This window comes from Vicugna pacos, chromosome 23, assembly GCF_048564905.1.
Source record: "Vicugna pacos chromosome 23, VicPac4, whole genome shotgun sequence".
NCBI lineage: Eukaryota > Metazoa > Chordata > Mammalia > Artiodactyla > Camelidae > Vicugna > Vicugna pacos.
This window is the reverse complement of record NC_133009.1, coordinates 25,306,846-25,331,183: the sequence shown is the minus strand read 5'-3', so window position 1 is coordinate 25,331,183 and position 24,338 is coordinate 25,306,846. Positions and strand designations below refer to the sequence as shown.

The window sequence follows — 24,338 nt, the reverse complement described above, 5'->3', positions numbered from 1 at the left end:
AAGAAATATGGGAAAGACAAGGTATAGAGATGGTAAGGTTTTTGTCCTAGAGGCTGACTGTGCAAAATGTAAGCTCTCAAATAGGACAGAAAGAAGCAGTATTGATTTTTAAGGGTCTAATGGGCCCTGGATAACGCATTACATAGGGACGTCTGCAGGATGCAAGAAGTGGCAGGTGGGTGGAAGGGTGAGGAAGCCACCTGGAGGAGGTGGGACAGGGCCAGATCAGAGACAGCTCTCCTCCCTCCCTAAACAAGCTCGCCTAAGTGACACTTCCTTGTGTCCCAGGAAGTGACGATCAGCCAGTGTAGACGTTGTGACTCCCGGGTCTCAGCCATCCTGGGGGTGCTGCGGTGGGCGCTGGGGGACCTCTTCCGCCGGCCCGGTTCCCCAGGAGGCCGCGCCGTCCCCGGCACCTCGGCGAGCTGCCTGACCCGAGCCCCGTGCACAGGATGGGAGCAGCGCCTCCGAGACGGCTGGCGCTTCTCGGGGCTTTTGTGCCCTCTGCCCAACTATTAGGGTGACCCTGAGCCCAATGGCTCCTTGGAGAAGGGGACCGAGAGAGGGCTGGGTGGGGGGGGGGGGGGGATGGGCAGAAACTGAGACAGCTGGGAGACGGGGGAGGAGGAGATGAATTTAAGAATGGGAAAAGTCCCGAGGTAGGAGATAGGCAGTGTCGGATCCAGGGTAGGATCGTACCCATTCTTCCCCAATGAAACCGACAAAAAGGACCACTTAATTGCATCAGCGCCCTCCCACCTCCACCCGGCAAAACCCAAACACGAATCAAAATAAAAGCCACCAGGGGCTCCGAGACAACCGTACTCCGCGGGTGCGGCGAGAAACAAAAATAAACACGGGGCCCAGCAGGCGAGGGAGCGCGGGAGGAGGAGGAGGAGGCGGCCCCGCATCCCTAATGAGGGAATGAATGGAGAGGCCCCTCGGCTGGCGCCCGCCCACCCGGCGGCGGCCGCCAAGTGCCTCTGGGCGCTGCGTGCCGCGCCCGCAGCTCCTCGCGCAGCCGGCTCCGGCCGCTCCTCCCGGCTCAGGCGCGGCGGCGGCGGCGGCGGCGGGGACCGAGCGGACCGAGCCGGGACGGGCGCGCCGCGGGCGCCGGGAGCGGGGGCGCCGCCGCGCTGGGCCCCGGGCGCGTGGCTGCGGCTCGGCCGGGCGGCGCCGCTCACCTGAGGCGGGGCACGGGGCGCGGCGCGGGCGGCGCTGTCAGGGCCGCGGCTCCCGGCTCTGAGGCGCGCTCGGCGGGACGAGCCCGGCAGTGATTTGCGGCGCCGCTTCACCTTCGGCCATGGCCCCGAGAGCCTAGCGGGGCCCGGACGCCGCCCCCCCCCCCCCGGCTCCCGCCCCGCCTCCCAGCCTCGGCGCCGCATCCCGCCCGCCTCGCCGCCCGGCCCGCGCCGGGCAACCGCCCTCAGCCGGAGCCCTCCCTCGCCCCGGCCCGCGTCCCCCGGCGGCGCCGCGGCGGGCAGCGGCTCCCCCTCCCCTTCCTCCGCGTCCTCTTCCCCCGCTGCCCCGCCGGGGCCGCTTGTTGCACCGCCCGCGGCCTGCGGGAGCCGCTCGCCCGGGCCCGGCCTCGCGCCCGCGGCCGCAGCCCCTGCCGCTCGCCCTCGGGACCCGCAGCCCAGCCCGGCCGGCGAGACCCCGGCCCGACCCCGCCGTCCGCACAAAATGTCGGCCCGGACGCCATTGCCGACGGTGAACGAGCGGGACACGGAGAACGTGAGTAGCCGGAGCCTCCTCCGGGAGCGGCGGGGTCCAGACCCTCCCCGGGTCCCCGCGCCACCTTCCGCGTGGGCCGCCCCGGGGCCCCAGAGCCGCCACCCGCCGCGGGGTCTCCGCCTGGAGCCCGGCGTGACCCTCGCCCCCAGCTCAGCCCCCACTCTCCCTTCCAGCCCCATTTCGCCGCTTTCGCCTGAAGGGTGAGGGTGGGGGCAGTGTGATTGGCGCCCTCCCCTCGGAGGTGGTCCTCCGGGAGAGGATGGGGTGATGGAGGGCAGGGAGGCAGGAGGAGAAGGCAGAGCGTGCATCCCGGATGGCTTTATTTCCACCCGGCATTCCGTATCCCCACCCGAATGTTTGCTTTCTGATCACACAGGAGCCAGCTGACTACCTCTTCTCCCCTTGCTTTTTCTGGCTCTTTCGGTCCTTTGCACCCCCACCCCCCTGCATTGCCCCATGACTTTGCTTTTTGTAACATTATGTCCACATTTGGGTTGTGGGCACCAAAGGGGCAGGGAAGGTCGGGAATGGGAGGGACGAGAATGGGAGTAGAGACGGATGTGTGTTGGTGTGTATGAGTTTATACTGCCGTGATACTCTCCTGTAGCGATGAGTAGAAGAATTTCACCACCAGCCTCTGTGGCCCTGGGGTTACAGCAAAACGTTTAAAAGCTAGAGGAAGCCAACGGCTTTTGATTCTCTTCCTCAAGTCAGTGGTAATAATTCAGGGCAGGTTTTACTTTAAATGCCTCTCCTCCTCCTTGGAGTGTCACAAGGTGCATTTCTTTGAAGGAAGGATTTTCTGTGTCTTTGATCAGATTGCCCTCAGGAGTTTTTATCTAGATGCAGATGTCCCTGGTGTTTAAACTCTTGAAAGCCAAAAGAACAAGATCAGTTGTAGTTCCACGTTCTGAAATATACATTAGTGCGTGTGTGTGTGCGAGTCCTTTTGTGGGAAAGGTTTTTTGTTTCTTGTTTTTTGTTTTTAATTTTTTTTTGAGTCCTTATGACCTGTAAATAGGGCCTTGACTGATTTCTTCCGATTTTAAGGAGCTAGAGGCTTACTAAGTTTGGGTTGACTGTCCAGTCTCTCTCGTTTGGTTAACTCATTGACTCTCCAAATCTTGGTGTACCACTGCCTTCATAGGGTTGGTAAAATAAAATAATGAAGGACTTTGGCGTTCTTAGACAAAAGGTAGTAAGGAGAAAAGATACAACCTCACCCCTGAAGTGCTGGAGGGAGGTGTAAACAGATTATTTAATCTTGGAGAGTAGGGGAGCACAGAAACTTCATATACTTACATGAAGGGGGAAGAAATTCTAATGAGAGACTATTGCAGAAGACCCAGGAAGATATTTCAGAGTATGCTTTTGTCCTGCTTTTAAAATGATAAAGGTAAAGGCTGCTGGTAGCATAAATTACATCTTAATCACATCATAACTTTTTAAAAAATTATAGTTGTTTTAAAAAATGTAATTGATATATAATTTTGATTGAGAGATTGAAGAAGGTGACAGAAAAAGATGCAAGATTTGGTGAAAGTTGATTATAATATAAAGCCAAGGTGGTACAGAATTTTTTTAACAGAAAATCTTAAAAAAAAATTCCTGTCATTCAATCTGAATGAAAAGTAACACAGAATATAACTTCTGTTTTTGTTAGCAAAACACTGTGTGTTTTTAACCTAGGAAAGGTGGCAAAATACATTGTTTTTATTTTCTTTTGGATTTTAAATAGTATAGCTCTTTCCATAGTTGTGTGAATAAGGTGTCTTATACAGACATGAGATAGCATTATAGAAATATGCATCAGGGAATAGGACAAAATGCAGCATCACATGTAAGACAAAAAGATTTTTTAAGCCAAACAATAACAGTGGTAAATTTGGTTGTACCTACTGAAAATGATTATGCTATGTAAACACATTTGCTCTGTTTCTGAACATGTTATTTCAGAATCACTTTTATGATCTTGTTTATAACTATATCTGCATTTAGCTAACTTTACCCACATCCTGATTTTTTCCTAATTGCCATGGAAAGTATCTATTACACCATGGCTGTTAATTTATCAGTAAGTATGTACTGAGTTTTATTAGAGCTGAAAGGAATATGGAAGTAGTATTTAAGACAAGGCCTCCCCCCTTAAGGAACTTAACAAGAAAGGTAAATGTAATCCCAAACAGATAGTGTACAGTAGAAAGCCATGTGCAGATAGAGCTAAATTGGTTTATAGGTGCTGTAGGTGTTTATCAAAGGGATCACCAGTGATGGCTAGTAAATCATCATTGGTGTCTCTCTTTATTCTCTGGTTGGTAGTAAATGTCATTACCCATTTTTACTTACCTCTTATCAGTAGAATAAAAGAACAGATCTGCTTGTAAGCTAATACATTAATGCCAGTATGGTAATCAAAATGAACATTTGTTTGTGGTTGTTTTCAGTTAAATTGACATATTTCTAAAACTGTATGTGAAAATTTACATTTGTATTGACCATAAAATGCTTCTAAGCCCTTTGGAATACTAAGGGCATAACTAAAAAACGTTTAATTACTGCTAAAATATTTTAATTTTAATTAAAACAAATACGGTAATTAAAAAATCTTTGTATTTTACTGTCTTTTGCAGTTATAAACATTTTAGATGTACGTGAATGGATTTGGTCTCCTTGGGAATATGTAACATCTACCCTTCCCCATGTCACTCATATATTGACGATAAATTAAAAAGTTCAGAATAACGTTACAGCACTGTAACATTAGTAGTAAATATTCTCCTCTTTACTACTACTGTATATAGTAGAGTGAGAAAGAGATGCTTTTCTTTGAGAACAGTCTGTGTGTATTTTTTCAGGAGTATTTTCTTAGATAAAGGATTTGTGTGTGCATTGTTAATAGGCCTCAAATTGCCAAATACAACAGAACAACCAGTGATTAACTTTAAAGGCAGTAAACACTTTATAGTGAAGTAGAAAAGATATGTTGTAGGTCATAGAATTAGCTTATATAAAACATATTTGATTTTAGGTTTAAAGAGTAAATCCAGGAAAAGAATGGGTATTTGAATTTTTTTTTGCTTTTGTTACATTATACTTGAATAATTCCAGCATAGATATAGATAATGTATTATCATTACTCTTACATATTTTTAAGTGAAACAAGAATTTTTTTCATGTTTTAGAAAAACTCTCATTGTGCTAATTTTTATGGATCCAAAGAGTCCTGACTAGCTTTCTGTGATGAAATTTTGATCAGTATGAAGGAAATTGATTCAACTCCTTCTTGGGATGTTTTAAAATTGACTTTGGTTAAATTTATTTTGACGCCTCTAATAACAAGACTCTTGATAGTGATACTTTTCATGGATCTGAAATTCACTGTGTTGACTGTAACAAGCAGTAAGGTGGACATCAGTAGTTTGCCTAATGGGAATCTTTGCTAATAATGTGAAAAGGCAAGAGGGAAGCACGTGTTTGCCCTGCTGTCGGTTTCCTAAGTACCCTGTGCGTACCTCAAGTGTAGGTACCTGTCACATTGCCTTCTAATTGCTGATTTACTTCATCTCCTTTATTCTGTGTGGCCAGTGCCAGCATGATGACTAGTGGTAATATGTGAGATCAGTGCTGTAATATTCCCCTTTGGAATTTTTTCATTTGTCATCCAAATATATTAGTGACACCGGGAAAGGTAGATATTACATACTGCAGAGCCTTCAGAAAGTGAAGTGGCCTGCCCAAGGTCATGATGAGTCTCTTATGTACTCCACTGTTGCAGTCAATACTCATGCTGTTCCTTCTAGAGGTGGTTTTTGGTTTGCTCGGTTTTTGTCTTAGAGATTTTAAAAGAACCTGCGAAACGATATGAGTACTTCATGAAGGGAAGAACAGAGTATGCCACACTCATCTTATTTCTGAACCTACACTGTTTTCCCTGGCTGGAGTGCCCTGCTGTGTCCCCCTTATCCCAAACTTACACATCCTTTATGGCATAGCTCATGTTTTTAAAGGACTTCTGAAGTGGTTGCAGTCAACATTGCCGTCTCCTGTAGCTGAACATCTGTGTATGTGTGACCCACACCACTGGTCTCCAAAGTAGGCACACAGGACAGTACATTGTGAGGGAAAAAAAAGTCTTTGCCGTGTATCATTTTTCTTCTGACCTCAGTGCTATTATTAGCTTTTCTTTTTTTAAGCTTAGACTGTTTAGAATCAGCCTTATATTTCTATGTTATTATTATTATTTTTTTTACCATTCCTTTTTCCATCTCAGACTTTCCTTTTGAAGTCATTTTCTCTTTTCCTGATCAAGATCTTTGAAATTCTTTTGATGAAGGACTGTCAGCCATAAACTTTCTTTTTAAAATATGAGAATGTATTTTGCCCATTTTCTTGAAAGATAACTTTGCTCCATCTCCAGTTCTTAAGTCAATATTCCATTGTCTACTTATTTCCATTGTTTCCATTGAGAAGTCATCTGCCAGTAGGTAGGTGTCTTTTCTGTCTGTCTCTTTTTTAAGATTATCTCTTTTTCCTAGGTGTTATCCTTTCACTACAGTGTGCTTAAGTATGAATTTCTTTTCTTCCTATTTGCTTCTCATGTATTTTAATTCATATATTCTTATTAGTTCTGGATACTTATCAACTGTTAGCTTTCTGAATATTGCCTTTCTTCTGGTCTATTTAGAGTTTTATTTTGGGACTCTGATTAGATTATGTTAGACCTTAACTCTTCCATATGCCTCAACTTAATTGATTCTTTTTTTCCCATGAGTTCATTGTCTCTCTGAACTACAAGCTATATAATTTGTTTAGATCTAAATTCTGTGGATTTATCTTTCTCATACATTTTGGAAATGCAGCAACCATTATCTCTTTGAATGTAGCCTCACCTCTGTTTTCTGTTTCTGGTGCTCTGATGAGATATGCTAAAATTTCTCATTCTGCCCTATATATGTCTTAAACTCTCATTCCTTTCTTTTCCTATTTCATTGTTTCCCTGTGCTACAATCTATACTACAATCTGCTGTACAATTACAGTATGTGACATGTTTAGATCTCTCTTTCAGTTAGTTAAATCTCTTTAGCTGTGTTTAAATCACTGTTAACCCTTCTGTTGGATTTGTTTTTAATAGTGGTTAAAAAAAAAGCACGTAACATGAGATCTGCCTTTTTAACTAATTTCTAAATGTACAGTATAGTACTGTTAACTGAGACTCAATGCTGTACAGCAAATCTGTAGAACCATTTCATCTTGCATGACTGAAACTTTATACTCATTGATCAACTCCCATTTCCCTCTCTCCCCATCCCCTGGCCACCACTAGTCTGCTTTCTGCTTCTGTAAGTTTGATTGATTTGGGTACCTCATTTAAGATAGTTTGTATCTTATAATCCCCTACCCTATATTGCACTCCTCTCTTCCTTTCTCCAATGGTAACCACTAGTTTGTTCTCTGTGAGTCTTTTTCTTTTTTGTTATATTCACTAGTTTGTTTTATTTTTTAAATTCTACATATTAGTGATATTGTAAAGTATTTATTTTTCTCTGTCTGACTTATTTTACTTATCATCATACCTTCCAAGTCCATCATGTTGCTGCAAATGGCAAGATTTCATTCTTTTTTATGGCTGAGTAGTATTCCATTGCATATATATACACCACGTCTTCTTTATCCATTCATCTGTTGATGGACACTTAAGTTGCTTCCATATCTTGGCAGTTGTAAATAATGCTGCTGTGAACATTGGGGTGCATGTATCTTTTCAAATTAATGTTTTTGTTTTTTTAGAATATATACCCAGGAGTGGAATGGCTACATCTTATCATAGTTCTATTTCTAGTCTTTTTTTGTGAAATCTCCTTACTGTTTTCCACAGTGTTTGTACCAATCTACGTCCCCCCAACTGTATAGGAGTGTTCCCATTTCTCCGCATCCTTGCCAACATTTGTTATCTGTGTTTTTTACTGATAGCCATTATGACAGGTGTGAGGTGATATCTCATTGTGGTTTTGATTTGCATTTCCCTGATGATTAGCAGTGTTGAGCATCTTTTCATGTGCCTGTTGGCTATCTGCATATCCTTTTTAGAAAAATGTCTGTTCAGGTCTTCTGCCCATTTTTTAATCAGATTTTTTTTTTTTTATGTTGAGTTGTATGAACTGTTTACATAGCTTGGATATTAACCCCTAATTGGCCATATCAATTTCAAATATTTTCTCCCATTCAGCAGTTTGTCTTTTCATTTTGTCAATGGTTTCCTTTGCTGGTAAAAAGCTTTTAAGTTTAAATCAGTCCCATTTGTTTATTTTTGCTTTTAGTTCCTTTGGTTTAGGAGACAGATCCAAAAAAATATTGCTACGATTTGTGTCAAAGAGTGTTCTGCCTATGTTATCTTTAGGAGGTTTATGGTATCTGGTCTTACATTTAGGACTCTAATTCCATTTTGAGTTTATTTTTATATAGGGTAAGAGGCAGTGTTCTGATCTCTCTCTCTCTCTTTTTTTTTTTTTAACATGTAGCTGTCCAGTTTTCCTAGCACCACTTATTGAAGAGACTGTTTTTTCCTCCATTGTATACTCTTGCCTCTTCTGTCATAGATTAATTGACTGTAAGTGCTTAGGTTTATTTCTGGGTTCACTGTTCTGTAGATCTGTGTGCCTCTTTTTGTGCAAGTACCATACGGTTCTGATCATTAAAGCTTTGAAGTCAGGGAATGTGATTCTTCCAGCTCTGTTATTCTTTTTCAAGATTGCTTTGCCTCTTTGGGGTCTTTGTATTTCCATACAAATTTTAAAATTATTTCAGTTCTGTGGAAAATGCTATTGGTATTTGATAGGGACTATATTATACATGTAGATTACCTTGGGTAGTATGGTCATTTTAACAATACTAATTCTTCAAATCCAAGAACACAGTATACCTTTTCATCTGTTTGCATCTTTTTCAACTTCTTTTATCAGTGCCATATCATTTTCTGAGTACAGGTCTTCTACCTCCTTAGGTAGGTTTATTCCTCAGTATCTTATTCTCTCTGATATGATGGTAAATGGGATTGTCTCCTTAATTTCCCTTTCTGATAGTTCATTGTTAGTATATAGAAATGCAACAGATATCTGTATATTAATTTTATAATCTGCAGTTTTACTGAACTGATGAACTCTAGTAGTTTTCTGGTGCTGTCTTCCGGGTTTTCTATGTATAGTATTATGTATTCTGCAAACTGTGACAGTTTTACTTCTTCCTTTCCAATTTGGATTCCCTTTATTTATTTTTCTTCTCTCAGTGCTATGGCTAGGACTTCCAAACTATGTTGAATGAAAGTGGTGAGAGTGGACATCACTGTCTTATTCCTGATCATAAAGGAAGTGCTTTCTTTTACCTTTTCACTGTTGAGTATGATGTTAGCTGTGGGTTTGTCATAATACAACCTTTATTATGTTGAGGTATGTTCCCTTTATGCCCATTTTCTAGAGAGTTTCTAATCATAAATGGATATTGAATTTTGTCAAAAGCTTTTTCTGTATCTATTGGGATGATCATGTGTTTTTCATTTTTCAATTAATGTGCTATATATCACATTGATTGATTCATGGATATTGAAAAATTTTTGCATCTTTGGGATAAATCCTATTTGATCATGGTATATAATCCTTTTAATGTATTGTTGGATTTGGTTTGCTAATATTTTGTTGAGGATTTTTGCACTATGTTCATCAGTGATACTGGCTTGTAATTTTCTTTTTTTGTATATCTTTGTTTAGTTTTGGTATCAGGATGATGGTGGCTTCATAGAATAAGTTCAAGAGTGTTCCTTCCTGTTAAAAACCCCACAATTTTTTGGACTAGTTTGATAAGAATAGATGTTAACTCTCCTCTAAATGTTTGGTAGAATTCCCCTCAGAAGCCATTTGGTCCTGGACTTTTGTTTGCTGGGAGTTTTAAAATTACTGATTCAATTTCTTTACTGTTAATTGACCTGTTCAAATTTTCTATTTCTTCCTGATTTAGTCTTGGGAAATTGTACCTTTTTAAGACTTTGTCCATTTCTTCTAAGTTGTCCAATGTATTGGCATATAGTTGTTTGTAGTACTTTCTTATGTTCTTTGTATTTCTGGGGTGTCAATTGTAACATCTCCTTTTTCTTTTCTGATTTTATTGATTTGTAAGTCTGGCTAAAGGTTTATCATTTTTGTTTATCTTTTATTTTCATTGGTCTTTTCTATTTTTTATAGTCTATTGTATTTTTCTCTGTTCTTTATGATTTCTTTTTTTCTACTAACTGTGTTTTGTTTGTTCTTCTTTCTCTAGTTCCTTTAGGTGTAAGGTTAGGTGGTTTATTTGAGATTTTTCTTGTTTCCTGAGATGCTTATATCATTATAAACTTCTCTCTTAGAACTGCTTTTGCTGCATCCCGCAGGTTTTGGATCGTTGTGTTCTCATTTTCATTTGTCTCTAGGTATTTTTGGATTTCCTCTTTGATTTCTTCAGTGATCCATTTATTGTTTAGTAGTATGTTGTTTAGCCTCCGTATGTTTCTGTTTTTTGCAGTTTTTTCTTGTAGCTGATGTCTAGTCTCAATGTGGTGGCTGGAAAAGATGCTTGATATGATTTCAGTTCTCTTAAATTTACTGAGGTTTGTTTTGTGGCCTAAGATGTGATCTGTCCTGGAGAATGTTCCCTGCACACTGAAAAGAATGTGCATTTTGCTGCTCATGGATGGAATGCTCTCTGTATATCCATTAACCCCAACTGGTCTGCTGTGTCGTTTAAGGACAGCGTTTCCTTACTGATTTTCTATTTGGATGTTCTGTCCATTGATGTAAGTGGGGTTTTAAAGTTCCCTACCATTATCGTGTTACTGTTGATTTCTCCCTTTATGTCTCTTAATGTTTGCTTTATGTATTTAGGTGCTCCTATGTTGGGTGAATATGTATTTACAATTGTTATATCTTCCTCTTGGACTGGTCCTTTGATTATTATGTAGTGTCCTTCTTTGTCTCTTGTAACAGTCTTTATTTTAATGACTATTTTGTGTGATATAAGTACTGTTATTCCAGCTTTCTTTTGGTTTCCATTTGCATGGAATACTTTTTCTATCCCCTCACCTTCGATCTCTGTGTGTCTTTAGATCTGAAGTGAGTCTGTTGTATCTACTATATATAAGGATCTTGTTTTTATATCCATTTAGCCACTCTGTGTCTTTTGATTGGAGCATTTAGTCCATTTACATTTAAGGTAATTATTAATATGTGTGTTCTTATTGCTATTGTTACGTCCTTTGGGGTTGTTTTTATAGGTCGTTTTCCCCCCCTTCTTTCGTTCTCTTCTCTTGTGATTTGATGACTATCTTTAGTGTTAGGTTTAGATCCCTTTTGTGTGTGTATTTATATCTATTATAGTTTTTTTTTTGTTTGTAGTTACCATGAATTTTTTTTCTAGCAGTCTTTATATATACATGATTGTTTTAAGTTGCTGGTCTCATAATTTCAAATGTGTTTTTACAGCCCTGTATTTGCATTTTCCTCCCCTCACTATTACTGTTTTTGATATTGTATTTTACATCTAATTGTTTTGTGTATCCCTTAACTGCTTATTGTGGATATAGGTGATTTTGCAGCTTTTACCTTTTAACCTTCTTACTAGCTTTGTACGTGGATGGTTTCCTGCCTTTATTGTATGTTTGCCTTTAGTGATGCGTTTTTCATTTTGTAATGTGCACGTTTCTAGTTGTGCCCTTTTCTTTTTCATTGAGAGAAGTTCCTTTAACATTTGTTGTAAAGCTGGTTTAGTGGTGCTGAACTCTTGTAGCTTTTGCTTGTCTGTAAACCTTTTTATCTCTATGTCAGATATGAACAAGAGCCTTCCTAGGTATTCTTGGTTGTAGGTTTTTCCCTTTCATCACTTTAAATATGTTGTGCCACTCCCTTCTGGACTGCAGGGTTTCTGCTGAGAAGTCAGCTGATAGCCTTATGGAAGTTTCCGTATGTATTATTTGTTGCTTTTCCCTTGCTACTTTTGATATTCTCTCTTTGTTTTTAATTTTTGCCATTTTAATTACAATGTGTTTTGTTGTGTTCCTCTTTGGGATAATCCTGTATGGGACTTTTGCCTCCTGGACTTGGATGTCTGTTTCTTTTCCAGGATTAGGGAAGTTTTTAGCTGTTATGTTCTCAAATGTGTTCTCTGCTGCTTCCTCTCTTTGTTCTCCTTCTGGGACCCCTATAATGCGAATATTAGTGTGTTCGATGTTGTCCCAGAGATCTCTTAAAGTGTTCTCATTTCTTTTCATTCTTTTCTCTTTTTTCTGTTCAGCATCAGTGATTTCTGCTACTTTGTTTTATAACTTGCTGATCCATTCCTCTGTATCATTTAGTCTACTGTTGATTCTTTTTAGAGAATTTTTCCTTTCAGGTATTGTATTTCTCATCTCTGATTGTTCTCTATATTTTCTAACTCTTTATTAAAAACTTCTAATTTCTCACTCTGTGCATCCATTCTTCTCCTGAGTTCTTTGATCATCTTTATGACCACTACCATGAAGTCCTTCTTGGCTAGACTGCATATCTCCACTTCACTTAGTTCTTCTTCTGGGGTTTTGTCTTGTTCCTTTGTCTGGAACATGTTCCTCTGGCGCCTCATTTTACCTACTGCTGTTTTTATTTTTATGTATTTGGTAGGTTGGTTATATATTTCCCAACCTTGGGGAAGTGGCCTTTTGTAGGAGACCTCCTATGCATCCCAGCAACATACCCACCTCATCACCCAAGCTGTATGTTCTAGAGGTTCCCCCATGAGGGCTGCATGGACCCCTCTCTTGTGGTGGGCTAACTGTGTGAGCAGTCTGGTGGGCTTGGTTGGCCCCTGGTGCAGTTGGTTGCCAGGCCCCGCCTTGTGTGGAGGCTGCTGCCTGCTGGTTAACAGGACCGGGTCACAAATGGCTATCTGTGGAACCCCCAGAGTCCCCAGGGCTTATGCTGGCTCACTAGTGGGTGGAGTCCGGGTTCAGAAAACTCAGGGGCTGTTGCCTGCCACTGATATGTGAAGCCAGGTTTTGGAATTTGTACCAGACTCCTGGCAGACAGTGCCAGGCACTGGAGTCTGGTTGCAGGACCTAGGGATCCCAGAGCGCTGGTCAGGTGGCAGGTGGCAGGTGGCAGGGGCTGCTTTCTGACACAGTTGGATATAGGATCTTTGGTGTCTTGAAGCTTGTGTTGGCTTGCTAGTGCGCATACTGGGTCTGCAGGCTGTAGGATTGTGGTGTTCTTGAGTCTGGTGTCTGCCGCCTGGTGGGTGAGGCTGATCAGCCTGCGAGAGCAGGCTTCCTGGAGGGTGGGGGTCTGGGGGGCGTAGACCACTCTGGAGCTGGTTCCTGCCCATTGGTTGGGGGAACTGAGTCCTGGGTCTTCTGGTGGACAGGGCCATTTCTAGAGGGGTCTGTGGGCTCAGGAGGCCATTAGGTGGTCTTTCTGCTGATGGGTGAGGCTTTGTCCCTGCCATTTAGTTGCATGGTCTGAGTTGTCCCAGCACTGGTGCCTACAGACTGTTGGGTGGGGCCAGGTCTTGATACTTATGAACTAGAGAGAGGATCCCTCCGGCCCCAGCATCTGTGTGGTAGAAGGGATCCCCAGTGTGAGCCACAGTGGCCCCCCGCCTCAATGGGAGACTCTCCAAGATCAGCAGGTAGATCTGGTCCAGGGTCCTATCAAAATTACTGCTTTTGTTGTGGTCCCAGAACACGTGAGATTTTGTTTGCACCCTTTAAGAGTTTCCCCCAGTCCTGCGAGGCTCCCAGAATTATACCCCACTGGCCTTCAAAGCCAAATGCTCTGGGGACACACCTTCCCAGTGTAAGACCCTGGGGCTGGGGAGCCTGATGTGGGACACAGAGTTCTCATTTTGTGGGAGAACCTTCACAATGTAATTACTCTCCAGTTTGTGGGTCACCTGCCCAGGAGTATATTATGAGGCTACCCCTTATACCTGTCTCATTGTGGTTCCTTCTTTATGTCTTTAGTTGTAGAAGATCTTTTCTGGTAGAGTTTGATCTTTTTCACTGATGGTCGTTCTGCAGATGATTGTGATTTTGATATGTTCTTGAGAGGAGGTGAGCTCAGGGCCCATCTATCCACCATCTTGGCCCAACTGGACTTATGCCACATTAATTTCACTTAGAATAGTGTTCTCAAAGTTCATTCATGTTGTAGCATATGATAGAATTTCCTTGCTTTTTATGGTGGAAAAAATATTCCATTGAATATGTATCACACATTTTGTTTATCCATTTAGCTATTTATCGGCATTTGGGTTGTTTTCATATGTTGGCTATTGTGAGTAATGCTGCATTGAACGTGGGAGTGCAAATATCTCTTTGTGATCCTGATTTTAATTCTTTTAAATAAATACCTATAAGTGGGATTGCTGGGTCATATGATAGTTCTATGTTTAACTTTTTCAGGACCCTCCATACTGTTTTACACAGGGGCTGCATTATTTTACATGTCTGCTAACAGTGCATAAGGGTTCCAGTTTCTCCATACCCTTGTCAGCATTTGCTATTTTCTGGTTTGTTTTGTTTTTTGATAATACATTCTAACAGGTGTGAAGTGATACCTCATTGTGGTTTTCATTTGCCTTTCCCTGATGATTAGTGATGTTGAGCATCTTTTCATATACCTGCTGGCTGCTTATACATTTCTGGAGAAATATTTATTTAAGTCCTTTGCCCATTTAAAAAAATTATTATTATTTTGTTGTTGTTGTTCTTGTTCTGCTGTTGAATTGCAGGAGTTTCTTACATATTTTGGATGTTAACCCCTTTCAGATATATGGCTTGTAATCTTTTCTTTGATTCCATTGGTTGTCTTTTCACCCTGTTGATTGTTTTCTTTGCTGTACAGAAGCTTTTTAGTTTGATGTAGTCCCACCTACTATTTTTGCTTTGGTTGCTTGTGCTTTTGGTGTCATATCCATGAAATTATCACCAAGACCAACACAGTGAAGCTTTCCCCCTGTGTTTTCTTTTAGTTTTATAGTTTCAGGCCATATGTTTAAGTCTTTAACTCATCTTGAGTTGAACTTTGCATTATTTAAAAGAAAGGTCCGTTTTCATTCTTTTACATGTGGATATCTAGTTTTCCCAGCACCATTTGTTGAAACAAACTATCTTTTCCCCCCAGTATATTCTTGGCACTCTTGTCAGAGATTATTTAACCATATATAGATTTGTTTCTGGGCTCTTGATTCTGTTCCAGTGGTTTATATGTCTGTCTTTAGAGCAGTACTGTACTGTTTTATTACCTGTAGCTTTATAATATGTTTTGAAGCCAAACTGTGTGAGACCTTCAGCTTTGTTCTTCTTTCTTAGGATTGTTTTGTCTATTCAGGGTCCTTATGATTCCACACGGACTTTAGGATTGTTTTCTCTATTTTTATAAAAAATGCTATTGGGTTTTTATAGGCATTGTATTGAATCTGTAGATTTCTTTGGGTAGTATGGACATTTTATCAATATTAAATCTTCCAATCTATGAACATAGGAGACCTTTCTGTTTATTTGCGTCTTACTTAATTTCTTTTAGCAATGTTTTGTATTTTCAGCGTAGAAGTATTTTGCCTCCTTGGTTAAGTTTACTCCTAAGCATTTTATTGCTTTTGATGCTATTAATGGGATTGTTTTCTTAATTTTCTTTTTGCTTCATTTGTTGTTACTGTATAGAAACATAACTGGTTTCTGTTTGTTGACTTGGTACTGAAACTGTTATGAATTGGTTTACAGTTCTAACAGTTTGTGTGTGTAATCTGTAGGGCTTTCTACATATACGTTCATGTCATCTGCAAAGAAATATTTTTATTTTTTTCTTTCCAGTTTGGATGTCCTTTATTTTTCTTGCCTAATGTTTTGGCTAGGACTTTCAGTACAGTTGGTCTTCTGTATCTGCAAGCTCCTCACCTGTGGATTCAACCAATTGCAGACCAGAAATATTTGGAAAATAAAATTACAGAAAGTTCCATAAAGCAAAATTTGAATTTGCTGTGCACTAAGAACTATTTATATAGATTCTACATTGTATTATATTATTATATTACTTACAATAATCTAGAGATGATTTAAATTATATGGAAGGATATGTGTAGATTATATGCAAATATTCTGCTATATTATATAAAGGACTTGAGCATCTGTGGATTTTGGTATTCACTGGGGGAAGAGGGTCCTGGAACCAATCCTCTGAGGATACCAAGAGATGGGTATACTGTGTTGAATAGAAGAGGCAAGAGTGAGTATCCTGCCTTACTCCTGATCTTAGAGAGAAAGCTTTCAATTTTTCACTGTTGAGTATGATATTAGCTGTGGGCTTTTCATATGTGGCTTTTATTATGTTGAAGGAATTCTTTTATTCCTAGAACTTTGAGAGCTTTTCTCATGAAAGGGCATTGAATTTTGTCAAATGCCTTTTCTGTATCAGTAAAGATGACCATGTGATTTTTTTTATCCTTTGTTTTATTAATGTGGTTTAATACATTGATTATCATATGTTGACTCATCTTTGTATACTAGGGATAAATCCAACTTGGTCATGGTGTATGACTCTTTAATATGCTGTTAAATTTGGTTTGCTAACATTTTGTTAAGGATTTTTGCATATTCATCAGTTATTGGCCTTTAGTTTTCTTTTATTGCAGTGTCTTTTTCTGGCTTTGGTATTAGTGTAATGCTGGCCCCATGCAATGAGTTAGGAAATATTTCCCTCTCTTCAATTTTGGAAGAGTTTGAGAAGGACTGCTGTTAATGTTTGGTGGAATTCACCTGTAAAGCCATCTGGTTCTGGGCTTTTCTTTGTTGGAAGGTTTTTTATTACTGATTCAATCTCCATACTAGTTGTATATCTCTCCAAATTTTCTGTTTCTTTATGGTTCAGTCTTGGTCGATTGTGTTTGTAGGAATTTCTCCATTTCTTCTAGGTTATTGTTGGCATATAATTATTCGTAGTCTCTTATGGCCCTTTTTATTTCTATGGCATCAGTTGAAAGATGTCCTTTTCATGTCTGACTTTATTTGAGTTGTCTATCTTTTTTAGTCTAGCTAAAAAAAAGTCACTTGTTAATCTTTGCAAAAATCAGCTCTTTGTTGACTTTTTCCTGTTTTCTATTTCATTTATTTCTGCTATAATTTGAATTATAATTTCCTTCCTTCTGCTAGTTTTGGGCTTATGTTTTTCTTTTATCCAGTTCTTTGAGGTGTAGAGTTAGATTATTTGAGATTTTTTTTTTAATGTAGGCATTTATTGTTATAAACTTGCCTCTTAGTACTGCTTTTGCTGTGTCCCATACATTTTTGTGTGTTGTGTTTTCATTTGTCTTAAGATATGTTTCTAATTTCTTTTTTGACTTCTCTTGAACCATTGGTTGTTCGAGAGTATATTAAAATTGACACACATGTGAATTTTCCATTTTTTCTTCCTGTTAATGATTTCTAATTTTATACTATCACTTTGGGTAAGATATTTGACATGATTTCAGTATTCTTAAATTTGTTAAGACTTGTTTTGTAACCTAATGTGATCTATCCTGGAAAATGTTCCATGTACATTTGAGAAGAATGTGTATTCTGCTGCTGTTGAGTGAAATGTTCTGTATATTTTTGTTAGGTCCACTTAGTCTAGTGTTATTCAAGTCCTCTGTTTCCTTCTTGGTCATCTGTGAAGAGTTCTATCCACTACTGAAAGTGAGGTGGTAAAATCTACTGTCATGGTGTGGCTATTTATTTCTCTCATCATCTCTGTCAGTGTTTGCCTCATATAGGTTAAGTGTCCTGATGTTGGGTCTATAAATGTTCATAATTCGTATATCTTCCTGGTGAATTGACCCTTTTATTATTATATAATGTCTTCTTTGTTTCTGGTGAGTTTTTGACTTAAAGACTATTTTGTCTGATATATAACTGGCCACTCTTGCCCTCTTTCGGTTGCCCTTTGCATGGATATCTTCTTCCATATGTGTGTATATATGTGTCCATAGCTTTTACCTTCTGCATATGTGTGTCATTATATCTAAAGTGAGTTTCTTTTAGACAGCATCTAGCTGGGATTCTGGTGGTGGTGTTGTTATTGTTATTTTTAATCCATTCAGCCACTGTGTCTTGATTACAGAGTTCAATCCATTTATATTTAAAGTGGCTATTGATAAAAAAAAACTATTTACTTTTCTAGTTTGTTAATTGTTTTCTGTCTTTTTTTTTTTTTTTTTTTGGTCTCCCAACATCTTTTGTAGTCTTTATGTGTTTTGTTGATTTTTTTTTTTTTTTGTAGTGACATGCTTTGATTCCTTTCTCATTTTCTTTCGTGTGTCTTCTGTAGGTATTTTCTTTGTGGTTACCATGGGACTCACCTAAAGCATTGTATAGTTATAACTGTTTTAAACTGATGACAAGTTTTAAACCTCAATTTCATACAAAAATTCTTCACTTCTATTTCTTCCTCCTCAATACTTTATATTAATGATTGTACAAATTACATCTTTTTATATTATGTACCATTGACATATATTTGTAGTTATAGTTTTAAAAATTCTTACCTTTTAACTAATGTACCAGAATTAAAATGGTTTATGCATCATCATTGCAGTATTATAGTACTCTGTATTTGTCTTTGTATTTTCTTTTGCCAGTGGACTTTATATTTTCATATGCTTTCCTGTTGCTGTTTAGTGTCTTTTTGTTTCAATTTGAATGACTCCCTTTAGCATTTCTTGTAAGTCTGGTCTAGTGGTGATGAATTCTCAGCTTTTGTTTATCTTTGAAAATTTTTCTTTCCTTCATCTTGGAGGACCTGTCTTCAAGTTTGCTGACTCTTTCTTCTACTTGATTAAGTCTGTGGTTGAACCGCTCTAGTGAACTTTTTAGTTTAGTTACTGCATTCTTCAGCCCCAGAATTGCTGTTTGGTTCTTTTTATATTTTCTGTCTCTTTGTTGAAATTCTGTTTTGTTCCTGCATCATTTTCATAAGCTCTTTAAGCATCTTTATGTTAAGTTATTTTGAATTCTTTATTAGGTAGTACATATATCTCTGTTTCCTTAGGCTTGATTTCTGGCTGTTTATTTTCTTTCTCTGATTGGGTCATTTTGCCTACCCCTCTTTTTTTTTTTTTTTTTTTTTTTTTTAATGTTCCTTGTATCTTAGTTGGTATCCACACATTTTGAAAAGTGGCTGCATCTCCTAATCTTTCTGTACTGGCTTCATATGTGGAAAGGTTTGTGTCATTTTGTTCAGTTGGAGGTTCTCAGGGCTCTCAAACTTTTTCTGTAGTTGTGTCTTCCTGACTTGTCTGGGTGGATTCCTGATTAGAGGGATTTTAGGTTTCCTTTTTGGGGGTGGTGGGGAGGGCGGTGTGCTTGTATCTCTTGCTCCCTCTGGTGTCTGTGTGCTGTACCATGTTTCCTCTGAAGCAGCAGCACACCAAATAGCTTTTTGTTCTCAGCAGCCCCCAGGCATCTAGCATATGCCAGTTCCCAAAGCACCCTGAGTAGAGCTGGACAGAAACCAGTCCCTTGGGCAGTTCCCTGAAAAGCCAGAGTGTTGGATGCATGCTCCACTCTTCTCTTTCCCCATCTGTTGAATTTTTAATTTTGTTAATTCTTTTTTTCATTTCTAAAAGTTCTAAGATTTTCTTTTTAGGTCAGTCTGGCTTTTTTTTTTTTTTTAAATATTCTCTTGATCTTTGCATACTTTTGTGATTTCACTTTCTTAAATATTTAATATATAATTATTTATATTCTGGAAATTCCATTATCTGAAATCTCTGAGGATTTAGTTCTCTTGTTTGTGTCTACTTATTGTCATTCACTGTAGGTTCTTTCTTTCTGTCTTTGCTGATGAACTCACACTTCCCTGATTTTTATCTGTATGAAACTTGGGAGTCCAAATTGAGGATGATTTCCCCTACAGAGCAGTGCATTAAAAGAAAGTGTGTTTTATCTTGGAGGACCTTTCACAATATCTTGCCTATTGTGCTACAGAAAGGCTGGGATAAGCTTTCTGAAAATGGGTGTTTTCCATACTTATATGATTTTATTACCCTAAACTATGCATCATTTCTGAAATTCTCATACCTGTATACTTTAAAATGTGGACAGTTTTCTAACCTGTTTATAAATCTTCCTGATCAAAACTCCTAGTAGATTTTGGAAGCCATTTGTTACAATTCTTTAAACGATTACTTTTCATGAACAGCTAATTGTCATCAGAGATGTCTACTAACATCGCTTTTATAAAAAATTTTCACGTAATTGGTGGATTGGATGAAATATGGACATCATAGTTTAATAAATGTAACTGAAGATGCACCGCTTTTATTTGTATGAGCTACTGTCTGTAGCCATGACAGTCATTGAAATCAAGTATTGACATAAGCTTAACTTCTCATCAGTTCTTCAAAGCTCTGTATCACCAGTTGTTAAATCAAGATTTAAAAAATCAAGAAACATTTTTATTGCATAATATTAGTAATGTTTTATTAATCACTGTAAGTTTACGAAAGATTAATTTATTTCCAAGAACTCTTATCTTTTTTAATGTACATAATCTGTTAGCAAAGAAATACATATGTAATTTATAAGTCAGTATTCCTAAGGTGGTCCATATTTAAAGATTTTGAAGACTGGGTGGTTGACCTAAAGTTTGAAGACCATTCTGTATCATAGAGGTTAACATTGTTCTGTAATTCTTCTGTGTGTAAATTTTACTTGTCTAACTCAGTTGAAAATACTTTGAGATGAGCAATTACTTCCAATATTACTTCTCTGTATCCTGTGTTACCTACCATAGTATTTGGCTTATTTTTGACACTCAGCATTTTAATAAATCAAAATTTTTTATTCTCAAATACAGAGTTTATGAACCAACTGGGGAGATCATTTCAAATTCATACCCCTGACCCCTGCTCCCTCCCACACCATGTTCTTACTCAGTTTCTCTAGGTAATTCTGATACTGACATGAGTTTGTAAAAAACACTGAGTTATGTGATGGTGATGATGATGATGATATTGTAATAAATCTCATCTTTTGATTAAAATGAAAAGAAAGATAATGGTCGATGGTTATTATAGAAGGTGGGATGGGAGAAATGATGAATCAGTCCTTGCAGTAGGTGGTGACAGCGGTAGAAAATAACGGGCTTGTGTGGCTTGGAGATAATAAGGTACGTGTGTGGCATTTGTAGGCGGAAGATCGAAGAAGGAGATAATGAGGAATCTCGTGTTCTCTTCCTCCTAGCTTCGCGTGGTTAGCTCTGTTTGAAGTGCCGACAGAATAGAGGCGTTCGCTGTGCAGTGCCTTTGGTTATAGGCTGAATCTTTCTTCGGAGAAAGTATTATTTAGTATTGTTTTGACCACTGCATCAGTTTAGTTCAGGTTGTAAACAAATTAGAAGCTGAGAAACAGTGCAAAGTCTTCATGAACTACCTGTAAGGGATATAGTAACAGGATTCTTTTGAATCTTTAAAGCATGACTACCTTTCCTTTGGGGATCAGCAGTGCTGCTTTCACAATTTCAAAAGAAGGTTTGCATTTATTTCCTTTTCTGTTTGTTTCATCTCGACTGGAGACGACAGGGAAACAAAAGCAGGTGAAACCTGTTCCCTGCTCTGGAGGGCCTCCGAGCCCGGAGAGGGAGGCAGCCTTAGAGACAAGTGCAGTGGAAGGTTACCGTTCCTTGTCATCTGAGCGATCAGAACACAGAATAAAGAAGGAAGGGAGGCGGGAAGGATTGCTCAAGAAAAGTTCACAGCCTTTGAACCAAGGCCTGAAAGATAAGTTAGCCCTTCGCCAAGCGGCTCTGTGGGAAACTGAGGTGGTGGGAGGAAGAGAATATTGGGCTGAAGGAGGCCCTGGGTGTGAAGTTGGGAGGAGGGGACAGTAGGCGAGGGGAGGGCAGCAGCCAGTGAGAGGACCAGGCTGGAGAACAGGCAGGCCTCAGTGAGAGCCGTCCTGCGGGCAGTGGTGGCCCTTGGGTGATTTAAGTAAAGGGGCAACATAATAAGATTTGTATTCTGTGTGTGTTGGCACGTTTTAGGAACATGCTACTTTTTAAATTTAGTGGCCTGCTTTCTCATGGTCCATGAAAGAGCTTTTAATATTTATAAAAGTATTTATTTGGCGTATTGGGAGGAAAGCTTGGTAAAGAGGAGATGCCAGTGCTTGTGACAAAGACTCTCGCCTTGAACAGAGTTCAGTTAGGCTCTTCTGAGCCTTCTTTTCGACAGGCTTTGACCTTGGCCTTCCTGGCTGCCCTGTTCTTGCAGCGCCTGCACAGTTCAGTCTTCGCAGAGAATTCTGCTAAGGCAGTTGAGTGAGAATCCTCCACCCTTGATATCTGACCACCCTGGGTATCTAATCAAGTTCTTCGTCCTCCGCTGCCTTTGATGTCTGAGTTCTTGACCTGCTTTTTCAGCAAAAATCTAGTTAGGCCAGTTGAGCAAGAATCCCCCTACCCCGATGTCTCCTCTTAGTAATTTTCCATCCACTGACTCCCTCCCTTTGCTCCTTGGCTGTAAATCCCTAGATGTCTCTGCTGTATCCAGAGTCGATCTCTCTCCCCTATTGTAGTACCCCTGTGGCAATAACCTTGAATAAAGTCTTCCTACTGTTTTAACAAGTATCAGAATAATTGTTTCTTTGACACCAGTTAAGGAAGGACTCACGTTTCATTATGAAATCCCATGCACATTTCACTGTGGTAGTACGTATTGGGAGTCAGGTTAGAGAAGCCCCTGGTACATAAAAATATTAGTAGACTGGAAAGTCGAGCCTCTCCAGACTTAGGGCAGAAAACTAGGGTGATATAAAGGGGCTTGGACAAGGTCTAGCAAATGCTGGGATTGGTAATTCATTATCTTTTTATGGCATCCTGTCCTTGTGATTTTTGTCAATGCTGAATACTGTTGACCTAACGGGGAAGCTTATTTAGCTGCTAGTGAGTCACTGGCTGGTCCATCTTGGGTAAGTCATTGGCCCTTCCTTCTGGCATTATTGGTACCCCTCATGTTGGTACTTACCTATAAACCGTCTTACCTATGTTTTCCTACAGGGATTATCTGTTGACTGAATTGCACTACTAAGTCATACCCTTGGTCCTTCTGGCCACTCTAGTTCTGTTTACTGCTTAAATACCAAAAACTAGAGGGAAATAAATTCTGTAGCAGTGGCTACTTGTTTAAACCTGGGGAATTGACTTTCTAGTAAGTTCTTAACAACAGTGGCCAAAGAACATGCTAAGGAGGAAAGCCTTGAATAGAAAAAGTGGTCCCAGCTTGGTTGAATACTTCCGCCTCTTCCTTCTACCTTCCCCTCCTCTCCAGGAGGGGAGAAAAACCCAGGCGAGGGAGGAGTATGTCAAAGAGGAGACTCTCCTCTCTGTCCTGACAGGATGGAATATTTATCCCCGCTGTTGCTTCTGCCTCGTACACCCTTTGTGACAGTACTTTCACACTGCACTGTGATTTTTCTTAAACCTGTCCCACATGTAATGCTGCAGACTTCTTGGGACCAAGAGCCCTGTTACTGATTCCCAAATCAATCAAGCAGGGGTGCTGGTATAACTGGCCTTCAGAAGCTTTCAGAATTGCTGGCTGTGTCATATTAGAAACAGCAAGGATGTGTCAGTAAAATACACTCCTCCCCCCGAAAGTCCTTTAGCACAGTCCTGTGCACATGCTCCTTGATCGGTGTTTAGTAAATATATACAATTAAGAGTCACTCATTCCCTGGAAAATTTTGAAGTACTTTAGGAATCTGAGGTAGTGCTGTGTAGATATAATATCTGCTTTTAAAATTCTGGTCACTTTTTAAAAGATTAACTCCTGAGGTGTCTTGGAGAGAGATTTCCCACTACCTCTCATATTCATGTTCATAAGTTTGTCATCAGTTAAAATTTTATTATACTTAAAAAAATTTATTCAGGAAGTGTATTGACATTTAAGTTGATATGATTATCAGCTTAACATTCAGGAATAATTACTGGATTTTGTTAGATTTACTAAATAAATCTAAACTGGAGGCTTTGACTCCTGGAGTGTTAAATCAAATCTAATGATTTAAAGAACAAACACCTATTGTAATTTCTGGCGTGAGTTTGCTGTAAGGTTTTTGTACTTGTGGGAGTGAAAGAACTAAGAAGTTTCTAAAACATCATAATACCATATTTTTAGATATAATTTAGGCAGATGTTTTCTTGTATCCCTTGGGGACTCAGTTGTGTTCGCTTGTAATGCCTTCTTGGCAAGCTGTGGTGGCAGACCTCCCGGAGGAGTGTTTCAGGGTGGAGGGGAGTATCTTAGGGAGGAGTTCCTCCAGCAGTAAAGCACAGGCTCATCCGCTCCCTGTCCACCTCCTGGAGAAGGCTAATCACCCTTCGTATACTCCAGCTCAGGTACAGAAGCAATGTAACTGCTTGATTAAGGGCACAAGCTCTAAAGTCAGACTGTGAGTTCAAGTCCAAGCTCCACCATTTACTAGCTCTGTGACCTTGGGAAGCCACTCAATTTCTTGAGGCTTCTGGTCCTTTATCTGTAAAGTGGAATAACAATAGTGCCTACCTTATCTGGTTGT

At 39.8% G+C, this 24,338-nt stretch overlaps 1 protein-coding gene across 4 annotated transcripts in view; it reads left to right on the top strand.

Moving 5' to 3' along the window:
- Window positions 1-957: 957 nt before the first annotated feature.
- Window positions 958-24,338, top strand: part of MARK1 (microtubule affinity regulating kinase 1) — a 97,809-nt gene continuing 74,428 nt past the window's right edge. For 2 of the 4 annotated variants that reach the window (XM_072948722.1, XM_072948720.1), the window contains exon 1: window positions 958-1,734. In XM_072948722.1, coding sequence (XP_072804823.1) covers window positions 1,684-1,734 — 51 coding nt within the window. In that variant the 5' untranslated portion in view covers window positions 958-1,683. The remainder of the gene's footprint in view (window positions 1,735-24,338) is intronic. The other 2 variants (XM_072948724.1, XM_072948723.1) reach the window with 2 other exon arrangements.